The sequence below is a fragment of the Quercus lobata genome, chromosome 6, assembly GCF_001633185.2.
Source record: "Quercus lobata isolate SW786 chromosome 6, ValleyOak3.0 Primary Assembly, whole genome shotgun sequence".
In the NCBI taxonomy this organism is placed as follows: domain Eukaryota; kingdom Viridiplantae; phylum Streptophyta; class Magnoliopsida; order Fagales; family Fagaceae; genus Quercus; species Quercus lobata.
In genome coordinates this window covers 26440112-26460441 of record NC_044909.1, presented here as the reverse complement: position 1 = coordinate 26460441, position 20330 = coordinate 26440112, and the positions used below count along the sequence as shown (strand labels likewise).

Sequence of the window (20330 nt, the reverse complement as noted above, 5' to 3'; positions counted from 1 at the left end):
CGGGCATCAATCCTCCACCGTTGACCAACGACATTTCTCAATCGAGCGCTTCTGCAGTGGCTAGTGCTACGCTCTCCGATTAGCTAGTAGCTTCAGTGCTAGTTACCACTAAGGCTTGTCATGTTGAGCCTCACCCCTCCATTAAGAATTTCGTTGAAGATTTGGAGCACACCTGGGGTAATTTAGAGAAATGGGTCTTAGAGCTTCATGGAGGGAGGCAAATAGCTATTCCTCTCTCACTATACCACTCACCTAGGAGCATGTCGGATTTTTCCGATCTCGAGGGAGCTGTGGGATAGGGTAACAACACTTTCAAGGAAGAAGGACATATTGTTAGTTGGGCAGATGAATGTAATGGTGCTCTGGATAATGTTTTTGTAGTATCAAGGTCAGATTGTGAGTTAGGGGACTCTGATGGGGGTCTTGTAAACTGGGAAAAGATTAAAGAACCACTGGTTGTGCAACCTTTGGCCATGGCTAACCCAGTTGCTCCACTTGTAGAGGTGGCAGATGCTTCCACTCAATTATCACCATGGGTTGAGAAACGAATTAAAGCTTTTAGAAAATCTGTGGGTACTTCCTTGGAAGGCTTCGAAGCGGAAATTACTGGGATTTTTTTAGCTTTGGAGGCTAAGAAGAAAGCTAAAATGCAGGGAGAATGCCCTCAGAAGAGAGAGCTTAAGACAAGTTCTAAAGGGCATCGGGAGTTGAAAAGTCTGCTAAATTCTTGGAATTTTGAGAATAATTCTGTTTTGTTAGGAAATGCTAGTGGGGAAGGGAATTCTGTGGTGCCTCAATGAATTCGAAAATTATCTCCTGGAATGTTAGGGGGCTGAATGATTGTGGAAAAAGCCTTCAAATTTGAAATATGATCAGAGGTTGGGGTGCAAAAATTATTTGTCTTCAGGAAACAAAAATGGAATTGATAACAAGGAGAGAGATCCGGAGCTTGTGGGGTTGTCAACATTTGGATTGGCTATATTTGGGCTCTATAGATGCTTCGGGGGGTGTTTTGGTGATGTGGGATAGAAGGATGGTGGAAAAAATTGACGAAGCAGTAGAAAGGTTTTCTGTCTCATGCAAATTTAAGAATGTGGAAGATCATTTTGTATGGGCTTTCACTGGTGTATATGGACCAAACTCTGATCGTGACAGACAACTGCTTTGGGAAGAGCTGGCTCGTATTCATAGTTGGTGGACTGTGCCTTGGTGCATTGGTGGTGATTTTAATGTAGTGCGATTTCCTTCAAAGCAACTTGGTGCAAACTCTTTCTCATCAGCCATGCTTGATTTTTCAGATTTCATTTTTGAACACAATCTTATTGATTTACCATTGGAAGGTGGTACTTTCACTTGGACTAATTCTAGAGCAGTGGCTTCGCGGTCTAGGCTTGACAGGTTTCTTCTCTCTTCTGATTTGGAAGAGCACTTTCCTAACATTCATCAAAAAATATTGCATAGATTACTTTCAGATCACTTTCCAGTTCTTTTAGAAGGGGGAAATTTTCACAGAGGCAGCTGCCCTTTTCGCTTTGAGAATATGTGGTTAAAGGTAGAGGGTTTTGTGGAGAAAGTGAAAACTTGGTGGGAGTCCTATCATTTTCAAGGTTCCCCTAGCTTTCGGTTTGCAAGCAAATTGAAAGCTTTGAAGCTAGATTTAAAGAAATGGAATGTAGAAGAATTTGGCAATGTGGAGGATAAGATGAAGAAGTTATGGAAGAACCTTGAAGTACTTGATTTGCTGGAAGATAGTCGTCCTCTATCATATGATGAGACTTTGGAAAAAGAACGGCTTCGCATTGATCTTGAAAAGGTAACTCTTATGGTTGAAATATGTTGGAGGCAGAAATCTAGGGCCCTTTGGATCCGAGAGGGGGATAGAAACACTAAGTTCTTTCATAGAACAGCAAACTCCCACTGAAGGTTTAATACTATAGACAATCTTTTGGTGGAAGGTGAATTAACATCGGATTCAAATTCAATATCAGCTTGCATCTCTCATTTCTACAAACAATTTTACTCTAAAAATGAGGGCCAAAGACCTGTGCTAGATGAAGTGGAATTCTCTATGATTTCTGAGGAGGAAGCTGCTTGGTTAGATAGACCATTTGAGGAAGAGGAGGAATATGGTGTCATCCAAGGTTGTAATGGCGATAAATCTCCAGGACTAGATGGTTTATCAATGGCTTTCTTTAAGGCTTGTTGGGACTTTTTAAAACTTGAAATTATGGAGGTTCTTGCAAACTTCCATTCACAAGTTGTCTTTGAGAAAAGCCTTAATGCAACTTTCATTGCTCTCATTCCAAAGAAAGTAGATGATGTTAATGTGAGAGACTTTAGACCCATTAGTCTAGTGGGCAGTATTTATAAAGTCATTTCCAAGTTGCTAGCTAATAGGCTAAGAAGGGTGATTACTGGGATTATCTCAGAGTCTCAAAATGCTTTTGTTCTAAATAGACAAATCCTAGATTCTGCCTTAATTGCTAATGAGTGTTTGGATAGTAGGATCAAGGCAAGGATACTTGAGGGTTTACGTAAGTTAGATGTGGAGAAAGCTTTTCATCATGTCAGTTGGGATTTTCTTATGTATATGTTGCAACGTTGTGGATTCTCTAAGAAATGGAGAAGGTGGATTTTGTTTTGAATCTCCACAGTGAGATTTTCAATTTTGATAAATGGCTCCCCTAAGGATTTCTTTGGGAGCTCTAGGGGGCTGTGCCAAGGAGATCCTCTCTCCCCGCTCTTATTTGCTATTGTTATGGAGGCATTAAGCCGCTTGTTGGATGATGCGGTTCTGGCTGGACACATCTCGGGTTTCACTGTTGGTACCAAGTCTAATAACCCCCTCATGGTGGCCGATCTACTCTTTGCGGATGACACTTTAATTTTCTATGATGCTTCAACAAGTCAGATTGAATATTTGCGGGAGATTTTATCCTCTTTGAGGCAATGTCAGGGTTGCACATTAACCTGGCTAAGTTAGAATTAGTTCCAATTGGAGAGGTGACTAATATGGGGGAGCTTGTGGCATTGCTGGGTTGTAGACAGTCATCTTTGCCAATGACTTACTTGGGACTGCCTTTAGGTGCTAAATTCAAGGATAGGGCGATTTGGAACTCTATTCTAGAAAGAATGGAGCGAAGATTAACGAGTTGGAAGCATTTATATTTATCAAAAGGTGGTAAGATTACCTTAATCAAAAGCACTCTCTCAAGTTTGCTAACTTATTTCCTATCTCTCTTCCCTAGTCTAGTGGATATTGTTATTCGTATTGAGAGGCTTTGAAGGTATTTTTTATGGGGTGGGATAGATGAGTCCCCCAAATTCCGTCTAGTAAAATGGGCCCAGGTTTGTTCTCCCTTGCAGTCCGATGGTTTGGGTATTAGAAATTTGAGAACCTTTGATCAAGATTTGTTGGGGAAATGGTTGTGGAGATATGGAAGAGAGACAACCTATCTCTAAAGGCAGGTTATTGAGACTAAATATGGGAATGATTGGGGAGGTTGGTGTACAAAAGAAGTCTCTAATCCTTATGGTGTTAGTCTTTGGAGAACCATAAGACAAGGCTGGCCAGCCTTTTCAAAATCCATTCAGTTCGAGGTTGGTGTTGGTGACAGAATTAAATTTTGCCATCATGTGTGGTGTGGGAGCTATACTCTCCGGGAGGCTTTTCCGAAACACTATAACATTAGTTGTAATAAGGAGTCTTCTATTGCAGATGTTATGCACTTTCCTAACCAGAGGCTTCACTGGGATCTTCTTTTTTCTAAAGCTCCCCAAGATTGGGAAACAGAACATTTTTACACTCTTCTGGATCTTATCAATTCTATGCGCCTTAATAGTGAAGGTTAAGACAAACTATGTTGGAAACTGGCAGGGAATAAGAATTTTAAAGTGAGTGAGTACTATCTCTTCCTTTCCTCTACTCATAACATTTCTTTCCCTTGGAAACCTGTGTGGCATTCAAAGGTCCCTCCTAGGGTTGCTTTCGTCTCTTGGACTGCCACTTTAGGTAAGATTTTGACTATTGAGAATTTATAGTATAAGGGTGTCGCAGTTGTAGATTGGTGCTATATGTGTAAAACGAGTGGGGAATCAGTGAATCATCTTCTTCTTCATTGTCCTATTGCTTATGAATTATGGTCTATGGTGTGGGCTCTATTTAGTCTTCAATGGGTTATGCCACATGGTGTCTCTGATTTATTTTCAAGTTGGTAAGGTTCCTTCGGTGGGCATTGGAGCATTGATTTATGGAGGGCTGTCCCACATTGTGTCCTATGGTGTATTTGGTGAGAACGGAAGTCAAGATGTTTCAAAGGGAAGGAACGGTCTATTTCAGAATTTAAATCTCTTCTTCTTCACACCTTGCTAGAGTGGAGTTCCTCCTTTAATCTTTTCCCTTGTTCTAATTTTTTAGAAATGCTTGATCTTTGTAATTTATGTATTTGATGTACTGTTTTCCATGTACACCCCCGGTGTACTTGGACTTTTGATTAATACAATTCCGTTATTTATCAAAAAAATATATTAGGGGGTGACAATTGACAAAATGGCGTTCTACGCCCAAATGCAACCATGCCTTTTAATTACATACACCAATAACACCACACAGGCACCTAGAAGATGCTGGAAAGAATTATTATGCATTTATTAGGAGCACATAGACAGTCAGCCCACTTATAAAAACTTTCTGGATCATGCAGCATTGAAGGGAATTTTATTTCATTAAATTGAATTGTAAGTGGAAAGGCAACTTTTTCATTAAGTAGAAAAAGGAACTAGTAAATATAAGGGGAGAGAAGATTAGACCCAAAATTCCACTCGGCGCATACATAAGGTCCTACGCGAAGATGGAGATAGAGTCCACTGGATCCCACCAGCTTCACGAACTTGACAATATCATATCTCCCTGCGAAGTTATACTGAACAAACAAACTATAAGAAAATTAAAATTTTGACAAACAAATATATGTGTGTGTGTGTGTGTGTCATGTTTAGGACAACTACACATCAAATCACAAAGCTACCCAACCCAGAGTAGCTGTGAAAAAAAATTTATTGCACCTGTCCTCTGACTGGCTCATGCCCATTCCAAAACACATAAGTTTGGATCACATCTGCTCCACCTTCCTTGCTCTTTGCAATCAGATCAGGCCACATCTGGCATCACATGAAAAGAGATATCATAAGACACTTAGAAAGAAAAGCAAGCAAGCAACGATACCCATGATAAGGGAAGGCTTAAGAAGCTGCCCATTTTTTTAAATAAATGAAAAAAAAAGTTTATACACGTTAAAAGATAGAATTTTAACCTATGTTGCCCTCTCCCTGATGATTACTCTTTAGGTTTGAACCTCAAATTTCTTATTCTATGACAAGATACTTTACTAGTTGAGCAAATTGGAACTCACTAGGTTTATACATGTTATAGAAGCATTATAATCAGAATAAAACATTCCTGGATTACAAATAAATAAATAAAATTGGAACAGATGAATTTAGAATTGAAAAGAAGGCAATTTTAGGGAATAATAATTGAAGATGAAATTAAGAGTAGAAGTAGGGATTAGGGGTGTAAATGTAATGATTCATTGATTCTCAATATTCATGCAAAATCGGATATGTGTACCTGAGGAGTGGCGCGGGGGTAGTGGATTCCGGCAGAGATGAGCATGCGGCGCTTGCCGTCGATGATGATAGCCCTGTGGTCGTAGCTTACGTTGAATGGCTTGAACATGTTGGCCGAGCTTGTCTGTGCTACCTCAATCGCCATCACCAACACAGATATTAATGCACACTCAACCAAACCTCTGCACCTGCTCCCACCCATTTTCGCAGCACACACAAGACCGTCGACTAGAAGAAAGACACTGCTAACATGAATGAGATTGGTTCAATGGATATCATAATTAAATTTTGGTGCACCTCCCGTAAGGTTTGGGACCCCAAACTGGATTTTTTTTTAAAATAACTAAATTCTTCCAACTATTTTATTAGTAAGACCACGTTTCAAATTATTTTTGTTTCTGGCAATTCAAGTCTGTTAGACTCCATTTTATCATTTGAAAATACACTTGAAAATCAAGTGTCTTACACTCGATTTTCAAACTCGAGTTTCTCACGCTCGATTTTTAAGTGCATTTTTAAATGGCAAAATCGAGTCTATTAGACTTAAATTGTTAGAAATGAAAATAGTTTAGAAAGTTACCCAACTAATAATATTGTTTCGAATTTATAGTTATTTTTAAAAAAATCCCCCCAAACTCGGGTGGAAAATGGCAAGTTGGGCGGGTTTTGGATTGGGTACATTACTAGCCATTATCAATTTAAAAAATTAAACCCAATTTAAATAAATATTATATAAACCATTATTTATCCAACCCATTTAATCACCCAACCCCAACCTCAACCTGCTCATTAATATTATTCCCTTTTTTTTATCGAATTAAACCTATTATTTGATTTATATTAATAATTACAAATACCATTACCAAGAACTTATCATAAAACTAGCCTATGAGTGCAAGTGTATGCCAAGAAGTTTTTCTATTTTTTTTATAAAAATTAATAATATGCATTTATTATAATTTAGAATTTTTTTTTCAAAAAAAAAATGATAAACTTTAGAGATAAATAGTAATTATAATTTATTTTTTAAACATGAAGGAAAAAAAATCATAAATTTTAGTTATTCTCTTTTTTTTAATTTAAAATGAAATTTGTTATTTGATATTTTTTACTCTATTTTTAAATGAATCTACCTTCATTAATAAGGGTATTTTTGAACCATATAAAAATCTAGTTGAAAATGGAGAATCCTCTTATATATAATATAGATTACCAAACTCATTCAGCAAAAAAAAAAAAATTACCACACTCAAAAGAAATTTACTTAAATACCAACTCTATGGATCAAATGCATCAAATTAAAATATAGCCTCAAAGAATTAATAAGAGGACTAAAAAGGAAATTAAAAAATATCCAATAAAATTCACATATTTTGTGTTTTGGTTGCCAAGAAAATTTGAAAATTGAATTTCGAAATACCCACTGTACTGATCAAAGACAAAATGAAAATCTAGCCTTAAAGAATTAGCAAAAAGATTGAAAAGGAAATTAAAAAAAAAAAAAAAATCCAATACATTTCACATATCTTGCATTTGGTTGCCAAGAAAAATTCGTAAATCAAATCTAGTTAATCATTATTAGATTTCTCAATCGAGAGAGAGTTTACTAGATTTCTCATCAATGCCATTTACTTTCTAAATTTTTGAGGAAACATAATTTGCTAGATTTTCTCAGCAACCAAACAGGCCATAAAGAGAATCTAGCCTCACCGAATAAACCAAACAAAGCGATACAAAATCAAACCTCTTTGATCTCTCAATTTCAATTCGAACTCAAAATTCTTACTTCACTGAATTTTATATCGTCAATGCGGTTTAATTTAGGGGAATTGATCTCAAAAGAGAAGTCACTATTTGGACTGATGGTTTTACGGTGAGTGTGGGTTTGATCTCAAGAGACAAGCCACTTGAGTGTGGCAATAGAGAGGGACTTTGGCAACTTCTTCGATCACGCCAGGCGTTGAGCTCTAGAATTTTAGAGCATAACAAAGACACTTGTTCTAAGAGAGAGATTATTAGAGGAACTAGATAATCTTTGTAGATGTTTGGTAACTTTGAGAATGAGAAAAAAACTCAAGAAAATCAATAAGAAATTTTCGAGTTACGGTTTAAATTTTTTCTTTGGAGAGGGTGACGGTTGTGTTGGGTTTATCCATTAGGTAACTAATGGGTTTACCATTAAGACTCATTAACTAAACTACCCAAATGGGTCTTTACCCATTTAACCCAAATGTTTAATTGGGTTGGGTTAAGAATTATCCAAATTAGGTGGGTTATGGGTGGGTTTATGGATATTGATAAAAATTGACACCCCTACCCCAAACTTAGGAAAAAACACTTTCCCCTTATATCCGATTGACCAAACTTTGTTATATTAATATTAAAAATGTTGTGTATTAACTTGCCTTTTGCTTAAGGGCAAGTTTCCAAAATTATCTTATTTCATAATTAAAATTCATTGTTTTTAATTTTTAATTAAAGTGTATTTTAAAATATTAAGTGTAAATTTGCTTCTTCTTTTTCTTTTTTTCAATGGGTTATAAAGAGATTTTTTATTGCAAGTGTTTTAGTGCTTGATAAATTTTTCATTTTTATTTTGAATTTATTAGTTATTTTTTTTAGTAACAATGGTTAATTTTTTGTAAAGAGGTTCTTATAAAAATTTAAAATATTTCATTATTAATATTAATAAAAAGGGGGGATTGTTAATTTATTCAAATCTTAAGGAGAAAGAGTGTTTTTTCCCTTCAGGTTTAGAGTGGAATGTCATTTTTACAAACCTCACTACCCCTTAAATTTTTAAACTTATATTGTAAAATGTGTACTATTCCTTACTAATCGCTCTTTTTCTCTTTTCTATCTATAATACTATTTAAAGGGTTTCTCTTATTTGAACTCCTATTTTTAGGTTTCTTTTTTTCAAATGAGCATGATTTTGCTAACAATTTCGTTATGTAGCAGGAAAAACAAACATTATAGTTATGTAGCATCTAGAGTTTCAAACACTTGATTTTGATACACATGGAACTCGAGTCTCTCTAAGACTTGAGTTCCGTATCTAGAGAAACAAAGGAGAAAGAAAAAGAAAAACAAAGAAGAAAGCAGAGTTATAGAGAAAGAAGAAGAACCAAAGTAAAGCACAAATTATATCAAAGAATGGGCTCACAAGTGGAGGTGAGCTTGGCAATGAATCGACTGATGTATTGTAATTGGCCTAAGAATCCCCTTACCTCATTCTCACTCTTGGGTGGAGGCATATCCAATATGGCTTTGATCTTTGATGGGTTAACTTTTATCCCTCTATCACTTACCAAAAAGCCTAACAATTTTCTAGTAGTTACTCCAAAGGTACATTTCTGTGGATTCAATCTCAATCTATACTCCCTGATCCTCTCGAAGAATTTCCTCAAATTGGCTATGTGACCTTCTCTATCTTGTGACTTCATGATCATGTCATCAACATACACCTCTACTTCGTCGTGCATCATGTCATGTAACAAAGTTGTAGCTATTCTTTGGTAAGTTGCACCCACATTCTTGATCCCAAATGGCATCACAGTGTGAAAATAAATTCCACATTCTATGGTGAAGGTAGTCTTAGTCATGTTTCTAGAGGCCATCTTGATTTGGTTATATCCTGAAAATCCAACCATGAAAGACATCAAGGCACTGTCGGCAGTACTATCCACTAATACATCTATATGAATGTCGATGCCTTGTGGTGGTCGACCACCCATCGTGGCGATGCTCGATGTGTGTCTGCGGAATCCATGGGCTTGGGAGCTTGAGTGCTATGGAGAAGGGTATACCTCTAGTGTGTGACTGGAAAATGAGTCAATTTTAAGAAAGTTTACCAAAGGTAAGTGAAGTTGCCACCAGTCATTGGATTTTTCTAAGGTGTGATTGGTCACCTAACTTTATTGCTTTTATTACTAATCCTAAGCTAATAAAAAGGTCGTTTTCTTCTAATCAAGTACGGATGGATAAAAAATCTTGATTCTTGAGTTTGAAAGTCTAGTTACGTGGGGGTAAGGTGTTAGGCACCCTACAATGCCTATTCGTAGATAGTCCTTTGTTTTGGTAGAATCTTAATTTTCGAACATTGGCGATAAAAACAAGCTATTGGCATTAGCTTTCAGGGCTTTAATAGAATTGGGATTTAAGGTTTGGTTTCAAAAAGGGTGTGGTCTTGATCAATGCTTCCCTAGTGTGTTTGGAATCGTTGCCAAATTTCCATGATGAAAATCTAGCAGCATTTCACCTTATTTTCATGGCGAAAATCCGACAACGCTTTGCCTTAAGTGTGTCATATCACACAAAACACTATTCTCACCAAGCTTTCGCTGTGAGAATATGGCAATGGAGGTGCCCTATTTTTACAGCAAAAATCTGATAGAGTTTCGCGTTTGGTGTGCTATGGCGCATCGGCACAGTTTCACACCTGTGTATACGATGCGTGCTAACATGCTCGTACTAAGACAAGCTGAAGCCCCTCAAAGCATCAAGCACGTTGATGTGTGTCGCATATATGGGGAAACCAATGTCACTTATGTGAAATGGATCAAGACAATCGTACTGCAATGATCATGTACAAAATATAGTGTGAATATGCAATTACAAAAAGTGTCTTGAGCGCATACTTACACTACAAGGTCAAGAGCACTCATGACTAGAGAGGATCGCTCACGTAGCCATAAGAGTCTATCATACAAAGTGCATGATCAACCACATACAAGCATATATAGATATACATACATCATGCACAAAACTATCGCACTGAGCGGGAAAGTAAAGCAAACATTGCCAACGTTCCAAGGGTATAGTCCAACAAGGTACAAGAAATGTAAAACAGACATATGTCATACCCAAGGAACGCAGCCCAAGCAAAGTGCAGGAAAGATAAAGGATACATAGAGAGGGAACCCTAATACATGATTCTAGGGAAAACGCTAAAAGAGAAGGTGAGAGAAAACCTCTCGATGAGGCTAGGCCTTCTAATCTACTGAACATTTCCATTTTTGGGCTTGCGACTTCTTACTTGCATCCTTGCCCTTTTTGCTTGCACCTAGGAAGTCGTGCCCTAGCTCCAAGCGTGTACATGCAACAAACAAACAAAGCATCCAACAGACAAGCAAAGGAGATAACAGACAAGTAAAGAGAGCACGCAAAGAGACACACTAGCAAAAAGAGCCAAATGGGGGAAAACAAACATGTTAAGCACACGAAGGGGCAAATAAACATCTTATCAAATAAATGGGGGTTTCCTAGGAGGACAAATGTAGGTTTGGATCGGGTGTCCATAGTTCCATTGGATTGGAGTATGGACGACACACATGCCATCAAGAAAAGTTTCTAAAAGAGACTCGGGGTCTTGTGTATCAAAGATGGGTGTGAACCTGCACGAGATAGTAGAAATTAGGCTTAATGACACAAGCAAGCAAGGACTTGTGCATGAACAAGTAGGCAAACGTGTAAAGATACGAAGAAGCAAAGAAAGTCAAACGAATGGCACCAAGCAAGCAAGGTAAGGATAATAATATCACAGAGAGCAAAGAGGGGTGTGTATCAAGCACACCAACATCACGGAGATGTGTCTCACAAGAAATTACATCCGAACAAGCCACAAGAGGGACGAATGCAACCATATAAGCAAGTGGCCCCAAAGACCGATAAGCACAAGCCTGTAAGGGGAACAAAGCATAGCAAAAACCTAGATCTAGGCAGGCAAACATAGATATAAAGTACAGAAGCAAGCAAGCATACACATGCATAAAGGAAATCATCCAAACCCTTTGATATAGGCCTAGGTGTATGCATATAGGCCTAGACCACAAGATCTAGATCTACACCCTACCCAAAGGGTCAAAACGCAAGAAAGAGATATATCAAGAGACATAAAGGCTATAGAAGCACATGGTATAGTATCCAACATGTAGATCTAGACACATGAACATGGCATGGAGCACATCAAGATATAGATTTAAGCATAAACATGGCAAGGAGCACATAAACAAGTAGATTTAAGCATAAACATGGCAAGGAGCATATAAACATGTAGATTTAAGCACAAACAAGGTATTTAGACATATCCTAACCTAAGAAGGCTATGCCAACATCATCAAACAATAAAACATGTTAGAAAGCAAGAAGACATGCTAGAAAAGCTACAAAACATGCTAGGAAGCAAGATAAAGCAAGAGATATACTATGGAAAGCAATAAAGCTTGTTATAAAGCAAGATAAAGCGAAGGGTGTAGATAATGGCTAAAAAGCTACATCTACACCCTTAAAACCTCAAATTAAAGTTCCTAAGACAAAGAAGAGTAAAAAAAGTGCAAGAACACTACCTCTTGATTGTTAAGAAAAGAGAGAAATCAAAGGTTTTTGGATGTGTTTGGTAGAGAAATTGGAGAGGAAAAGAGAGAGAGGATCTACCTAGAAAAGGGCTCCAAAATGCCCAAAATCCATTATTTCGAAATTTGGGGGTCTGGGGGGTTAAATAGACTTTCAGCATGCTTCCTAAGGCTCGGCGGCCACTTTTTGTGCACCGAGTCGGGTATGCTAACATCAACAATTTTGTCTTTTTCCCACCTGACTTCGATTGCATATTTGAAGGCCTTCTGGAATTTGGATTGAGATGATCTTGGTGTTCCTGGAAAGGTCTAGGTGTCTACTTTCCAGAACACTAAATAAATTGAAATTTCAATGATCGAATCAAAAGTTATGGCCCCAGGAAGCGTGATGATGCGCTCCACATGGTTTTCAAGATATCTTAACCGTTTTAACTCCGATTTCAACCCATGAATAGTAGATGGAGATGGAATTCAATAATCTTCGCAATAACGCTAGTCTCAACCCGTTCCGACGGCCGGATCAAAATTAGGATTTTCGGGGCCTTTAGGAGTCAATCTTAAGTAAAACTTAGTCAAAGTTGACAAATATGTCCAAGTGGCTCAGATTTGATATAGAAACATGAAAAATGTTGTCTTCGAATGATTTTGACCAACTTTGACTTTTGGTCAAATTAGGGTTAACCAGGGGTGTTTTGGTCATTTTGACCTGAAATGGCGCTTTAAGTGCTCCGATGCCCGAACGGGTTGTGCCACGTCAATCTAGATGTTTCCGTGGCCCCATGGAGAAAAGTTAATATTTTTGGAATTTTCGGTGCCTGGCACTACCTCTTCTTTATTGAACAAAATATAGTATCTACAGCTGCCCCTTCTTACCCTGATAAGGTTGAGCCTCTAAAGAGGATCTGATCATCTCTGGGTCCTTTCTTCTTAATTTGAAATTCTTTGGCACTAAGAAAACTCTCCTCCTTTTTTTTTTTACTTCTTGCAAATATGTTAGTGGCAATGCAACTAGGAAATAATGGTAGATCTTATTATTATTTGTAGCATTTATATATCTTTTTTTTTTTTTTGGGCAACAAAGACAAACATGCAGATGCTGGATGCTTAAAACAATAGAAAAACAACAAAAAACTAGGAGAAATGCTAGGTAGACATGAGAAACTAGGCAAGATAAAATAGAAGATCTTGGGAGATTTAAAACATGGTGATGATGCAACTTTGATTTGAAGGGGAAACCTTAAAGAAGGAGAGTAGTTTTGAAAATGTTGGACTAAACGAGCGCTATCAAATTGAATCCCAGGAGAGATAATTTGAAAAAACTTGACATTTTGAGACATGACATTTGAGATAAAAATCAAGACTAAACGATCGCTGTCGAATTGAATCTTGAGAGAAATATTTTGAAACATTTGACATTTTGAGATTAAAAAAAAAAAAAATCAGGACTAATCGATCGCTGTCGAATTGAATCCTGAAAGAGATATTTTGAAACATTGATATTTTGAGAAAGAGGTTCCTACACCGTGGAAGTGTGGAAAATGTCCTACAGCGTGGAAGTGAGGAGGGTTGTACTGAGCATGTTAGGGTGCATCAAGTACCATAAAAGATTCCTACACCGTGGAAGCATGGAGCAGTTCCTACACCATGGAAGTGTGGAAAAAGTTCCTGCACTGTGGAAATGAGGACGGTTGTATGGATCATGTTAGGGTGCATCGAGTACCATAAAAGATTCCTATGCATATGTATGTTTGCTTGCTTCTATTTTACTGGTCATGATATGCATGCAAAGTTCAATATCCTAACTGAATAAGAACATAACAGAGTTTATAATACAATAATTGGGTCTCCCATGACCATAAAAGTATTACAAACTTGAAATTAAATAATGTCTGTAAAAGTATTGATATTATCAAGAAAAAAATATGGATGGCTCAAATCGCCTAGCTCGCCTTCCAATTTCTCAATTTCTTTGTCCAAAGAACTCTATTCTGCTGAAACACCTTCTAGCCAAGTCTGAAGGGCAGAATTAGCTTCCAGCTTGGATGACAATTCCTTTTGAAGCTTGACAATGGACTCCTAGAACTGGGTTATTGAAGTTTTGTGCGCCCCTATGGCTGACCTTGTCTCCTTTGCTTTGCTGATACAAGAGATTCTGTTAGGTCTTAACTGGTGAAGCGAGGACAAAGAGGCATGAATAGAGGGCCATGCCTTCATTAGGTCTCCTAATGCGATGACACAACTCTTCAACCACTTGACATTGAAACCTATGCCCTCAACATCACCTAGTGTGGAAAGGAGTTCATCAAAGGAAAGAATCAAATTGTCCTTTTTACCTTTAGATTGTAGTTGGGATACGACAAGCCTAATTTGCCCCAACATAAAGCTCCTAAGAGACAGTGTCCACTTGTTAGTATCCCCTACTATCTCAGGATACTTTGAAAGTAGCTTAGAACACACTGCTTTCAAAGGGGGAGAAAGCAATGAGATTAGTGGATTGGAGTCTGCCTGAGTGGTTTCACTTTCTTGATCTTTGGAAGTGACTTTTGTGAAATCTTCTTGCTCTTAGGGATTGTTGATATACACCCGATTCAAATCCCCCCCTTTCAGCATCAAATTCTATTTCCTCCCCATAAACCACTTCTTGTATAGAGGCATCTTGTGCCATTAGAGTGGCTTTCACTTTGGTTTGGGTTTGAGTTTGAGGAACAGCTTCTTTAACTTGTCAAAGGTCAAAAGAGAGAAAGGAGAAAGGAAAGCCACATACGCCATTGATCAAGGAAAACATTACAAAATAAACAAAGTAAAAGAAAAAGGTACATACTCTTGGTTTCTTCATCGCAAAAACCTTGACATTCTTCCCTTTTCTCTTGATGGCTGAAGGTTTGACTTTGGCAGAGAGTTTCAAAGTCAAATCACCTTGGAAGATGGGTGACATATCCACGCGTTGAGACCCACTTTCCCCAAAGTTCATAACACATTCCCTAATGCCAAACTACCATGCTTTAAACCTGGGTGAAGGTAATCCAGTTTTGGAGGGAAAGGCAAAAGGAATTTCGAAACCAGACACCAACACCTTAATGAGATTGCCACTCTTAAAAACCAATGACACTACTATAGCATGAAGGGCTGGGGTAGGGAGATGTCCCAGAAAACCTTAGTCAAAACAAATTGGTTGTCAAATCTCTAAGAATTATAAGCTTAGGTGTCAAAATCATCTTAAAAGTGCGACTGAAGATGGGAAGTAAAGGCGTAAGCAATAAAATAAAGTTCCTCCTTAGACCAAGGAACATCTCTATAGCTTGAAACAGTTTCATTTGTCAAAGACTAGAATAAAGGAGGGAGTCCACCCTCCAAAGGGGAATAAGGTCTGGTTGTCCAGTCACTAGGATCATCCAGCACCTTACAAAGGAAGCTGTCAAAAGATACCATAGCCTTATTCCAATGCCATGATAGTGGTAATCGTTGGGGTGATGGTAGACCGGTTTTAAAGGAACTTAAAGCTTTGGAGACAGGAGCGTAGTTCCTAAAGTGCTCACACAGCCAAGTTTGTAAAAATGCCACAGATACGAATGTCTCTACTTGAAATATACCCCATAACGTTGTAGGTCAAGGGTGAAACGATCTAAATGAGAATATAAAGTTCCTAAGAAATAAGGGGCAAGGGAGAAGAATTCTTTGGCTAACTTGACATCCTTCAAATAAATGGCGAGATAGCAAGAGAGCAATAAATGCTTCAAGTTCATAAGGGCTGGAGTTACCTTCTCCTACAACGAAGTCTGTGCCTTCCTTTAAAGAATCTGAATTGGCTTCTCAATCCACGCCATCAGCATACTCTTTCCAAAAATATCTAATCCATCCCCAAAAGTTGGCCCTAAAACCTTTGTCATTGCCAATACTAGTGTCTTCTAGCACTTCTTCACTGGGGGTTTTTCATTTCCTTGTTGCCTTTAAGATTGACTTCTTCAAGGTTTTCTTTACTACATCTTCAAGGAACTTCATAGTTTTGGCTTCATCAAGAGATAAGGAAATGTTAGCCACCTCACCATCTCCAAATAGGGAAAGTCTCAATATCTCATAAACATCCTTAAGGGAGGGAGAAACTTCTTGACACCCTATAAAGAAGGTAAGTAGTGGAATTCCACCGATATAAGAGAGAAAGTAGGCTTTCATTATCCTTGCTGATATCCAGGCCAAAAAACACTAGCACAGTGTGCACAAGATGTACTTTTTGCAGGATATCCATGAAGGGAGGATGTGTCAACACCCTTCGACGCTAACTTCTCTAGCCTTTGGAAATAGAGGTATGAGATTTGAAGACGACATTAGCGGTGGAAGCAAAATCTCCTCTACAAGTGCCAAGCCGAGGAATGTGCTTCAAATCCAGATCCACAATCAGGAGATCATCAGGCTCTCCACATGCTGTGTAGGGGGGATTCGAAAAGTAGGGAACAGAGTCTCAATCGAAACTTTTATCAAATAGGTAATTTAACATGCATGGTTTTCGTGCTTGTAGAGAATTCTAATTTTTGGGTTCAAAGAGAAGAAGATAAGGAAAAATGAGAAAAACGGGGGAAGGAGACAATTCCTTTTCCTTTTATACTCTAGGCAATTACTCTTTTCCCTCTAAAAAGGGTTGTTCAAAAGTGAGACATCTTTTTAAAATGATTGACACGTGTCAACAGAGGGGAGAGCCAGAATCTCTGACAAAAGCAGATGGCAAAAAGAAGAAAAACAAGGGAAACCGCCTTTGCAAAAGGGGTGAAAAGGCATAACCCTCCATCAATAGGTTTAATCCTACTTTGTCTCACATTTTGTTTAACTGACATGTTTGCATGTTATGCCTTTGTACAGGGATATAGTAGGAACATAAAAATAAACATATAATACACAAAAATGTTTAGAGCAAACTATATTGTTTATATTAAATATAAATATGTTCCAAAAAGAAAAGGAGATTTACATTGTATGGCCTTTTGGCCTATCATTTGTTTTCTATATATTAACCAAAAAAAAAAACCCTGCAACCTAAGGCCAATAATATGGGCTACCTATAAATAAAAAATAAAAGAAGAAGAAGATTGCTGGTTGAAGGCGAGCAGCTTAAGGGGAGCGAAGCTTGTAGGTATTCGAGTCTCTCCCCGAATCAAAATCTTCTTGGGGGTAGTCCGGAGCCATGTCCTCCCCCTCTTCCTCCCCCTTGTCCTCCTCCTTTTCATCCTCCTCCTTACCTTCATCATCTCTAAAGTCAGAGTCATCAAAGGAATCTGACTCCTCTGAGTCAAAATCAAAATTGCTGGAGGCTATTATGCTTGAGTCAGAGTCTGCTTGAAAAGCTTCGCACCTTCTCCTGCATCTTGAAGTAGCCTCCATGAAGGCGTTGTAGGCTTCCTCCTTAACATCTTCTTCGGCCTTCAACCGAAGCTCTTATGAGTCCTCCTCCTCTTCTTTTTCACTCCATTTCCATGGTTGAACTTCTTAAGAAAGGAAGACTAGAGGGGGAAGGGGAAAGATTGAAAAAGGGAGGGGAGGGAAGGAGGAAGGGGAATGGATTCAGGGCTGGATAGTGGTGCATTGCTAATACTTGAAGAACCCGAGTCCTCACTAGAGGAACTTGAACTACCCCTAGGAGAGTTAGAACCTGCAGAAGAAAGGCTGGCCATTTCGTTAACAATGAGGGATTTTCTCTTTGAGAAGAAGAAGATGTGAAGATGCAAAAGGAATGAAGAATAAAGGAAGATCTTCCACTTTTTCATCACTAACCAGAGTCAAGTGAAGAGACATGACATTTAGGAAAAGTAATGTCTGTCTACCAAGTGTGGAAAATAAAGCGACGCTAAAACAACTAGAACCACCCGCAGAAACCACGTGTCCAGTTTCAAACATCGCAAGGTATAATTGCTTGAGCATTGAAGTCTGATACAATGTGACTGTCAAAGACTTTAGCCACCAAACACCATTGACAGTCAGAGAGCTAATGTACTATACACCAGCCAAGGCATCCAAGGCATGTGAGGGAACTGACATGGTTGGATCCGGACCCTACACGTGGAATGGTTGTGAGCAAAGGAAAGGAAACGTTGGCTGAAGTAAAGGATATTTGGTCCATGCCAACAGCGTGACCATTTTTAGGGAAGAGTGAGATTTGCACTTGACATGGACACCTAGCACTCACAAAAGGGAGATAGCGACCCCTTATAGTCATAGGTTATGAAATACCCTTTATTAGATAGGTTTGTGTTGGACCACTATTAAAGACATGTGCATCACTCTTAGTGCCCCTGATGTCCCTTTCCTTGTCCAAGGATTACTCCCACGTAGTAGCAGGGTCACTCTCCATGCCACTACCTAACTTTAGCGTGCTCACTCTCTCTCTTTCAGCCATTACATAGTATAGTAGCTGTATTAGGATTCAAATGGAGGAATCATGGTTTGACACCTGTCTTTTGTACCTGGCAACATTCCTCGGACTATAAAAGGTGATAGGCCAAGAATGTATTGACCCCTAGTGATGAATTAACAAATTAATTAGCCAAGTTAATTAATTAATTGAATTAGCATGCAATACGCATGGTAGCACAAAAAAATCACCAATTAACTAAATGCAGCGGAAATTAAATTGATACAATGATTTGTTTACGAATATGAAAAACCTAAACAGCAAAAACCCTACCGGATGATTTTAAGGTCACCACTCCCGAGAATTCACTATTATCATAACAAGTGGTTACAAGTAAAAAAATCATAGTACCTTATACCAACTTACAGTTGAACTCTTACTTCAATACCCAATTGGACTTGTTCTATAGTGACAATCTCTTATTTTCAATGCACGGCTCCTAGTATGTGACTAACCAATTCGATGCGTGGATCCCAGTACGCAACTTACTCACCAACTTGAGAAAAATGTTGGCTGCAAAGTTCTTCAGTTCATCACACGATGAAGATCACAAAGCTCCTTGGTCACAAAACCCTATAGTGTATAAACACAGCAGCTTCTTTTAGAGAAAGATGAATTAGGGCAAATTCTGTCTCTAGTCACAATTTACATGAACACAACTTTGCTTCATACTCACGCAACCTTTGACGGCCCTGAAAATAATCCTTATATATGTTTAGGGTAGTGAGAAAAAAAAGCCCAAACATATACACACGGATTGGATGAAAATCAGAGCTAAAAATTTGTTTTTCATAAACCTCAATAGATAACATATATGTCGAGCTAGCTGTCAAGCATCAGGCCTCAGCAGCTTTTAAACCTCGATAGATACTAGCTATTGAGCTTTAAAATCCAGCACTTATTCACTTGTTTCTTGGACAAATTTGCATGGCTTTAACACATGAATTTGAAACATTGTTCCTTGAAGCATTAAACACATCCTAGATCTACCCAATTACAAGTAAAGTGCGTTTTGTCAAAGGATTAACCAATTCTAATTTGACATATGTTCCAACATTAAATCACATATGTCCTAACAAAAGGAACATGTTGCTGGACCATTAGGGCAAGAACCAAGAGAAAACATTAGAAAGTTTGTAAGGAAGTAAGGTAGAGAAAAGACCTCTCTTTTGGGAAGAACACCATCATTATACAAGGAAAAACTTCCATTTTTCACATAATAGAGAGCTTGAAAGAGTAAGGGACATTCCCCCTTGCTCACCCATGGTTTTTCATCCCTTCCTAAGGGTTTTCCACGTACATTCTTTGCTTTCTTTACTTTCCTTACAATATTTCTTTTTATCTCGACTTTTTGATGTTAAAGCTTTCATTTTTATCACTTTCGAGCTTTTTCATTAAAATGTATTGTTAGATAGCTCATCCACTTTTCATATAAGTTCACAAATCTAACTTGCATGTACATACTTCAAGAGTGATTTTCTAATCTTTTTCTACTACCCGTTTTCCTTTGGTTTTCATACTCTATGGTTGGAAAGAAAATGTTGTGGGCTTAAACTTCCATGGTATAGCTATTCTTTGTATGTCATTTTCAACAAAGCTAATTTGATGATCTAGGTTTAGGTTTTGTTTTTGTTTTGTTTTTTTTTTTTTTTTTTTGTGTATTTTTTTTTATTAACTAATTTGAGCTTGGATTGATTAATGGTTGTGTTTTTTCTTAGAATTTGCTGAGAAGTTTGAGTGTGGGTGATTGGTGGATGGTCGAATTTGTGCCAACTTAGTGGTGACTTTGGTGGTTGGGTTTGTGGTGGTTGGTGGTGGCGTGTTTGTGGTGCATTTTCAAGTGTTGAGATCACACCAAAAACTCGAAAATTTTTACTTGAAAATATTTACATTTGTAAATATTTTACATCGAAACAAACAAAGCAACAATTCAATTTATTTTCACTGAGAAC

General features: G+C 37.9%; 1 protein-coding gene across 1 annotated transcript in view; it reads right to left on the bottom strand.

Moving 5' to 3' along the window:
- LOC115995046 (beta-galactosidase 9) overlaps nt 1-5971 on the bottom strand; it is a 61374-nt gene extending 55403 nt beyond the window's left edge. Inside the window, exons 1-3 of the mRNA XM_031119456.1 lie at nt 5630-5971; nt 5065-5160; nt 4810-4922 (exon numbers count right to left, since the gene is read on the bottom strand). Of these exons, the coding sequence (XP_030975316.1) occupies nt 4810-4922; nt 5065-5160; nt 5630-5830 (410 nt within the window). The 5' untranslated portion in view covers nt 5831-5971. The remainder of the gene's footprint in view (nt 1-4809; nt 4923-5064; nt 5161-5629) is intronic.
- Nucleotides 5972-20330: the final 14359 nt, after the last annotated feature.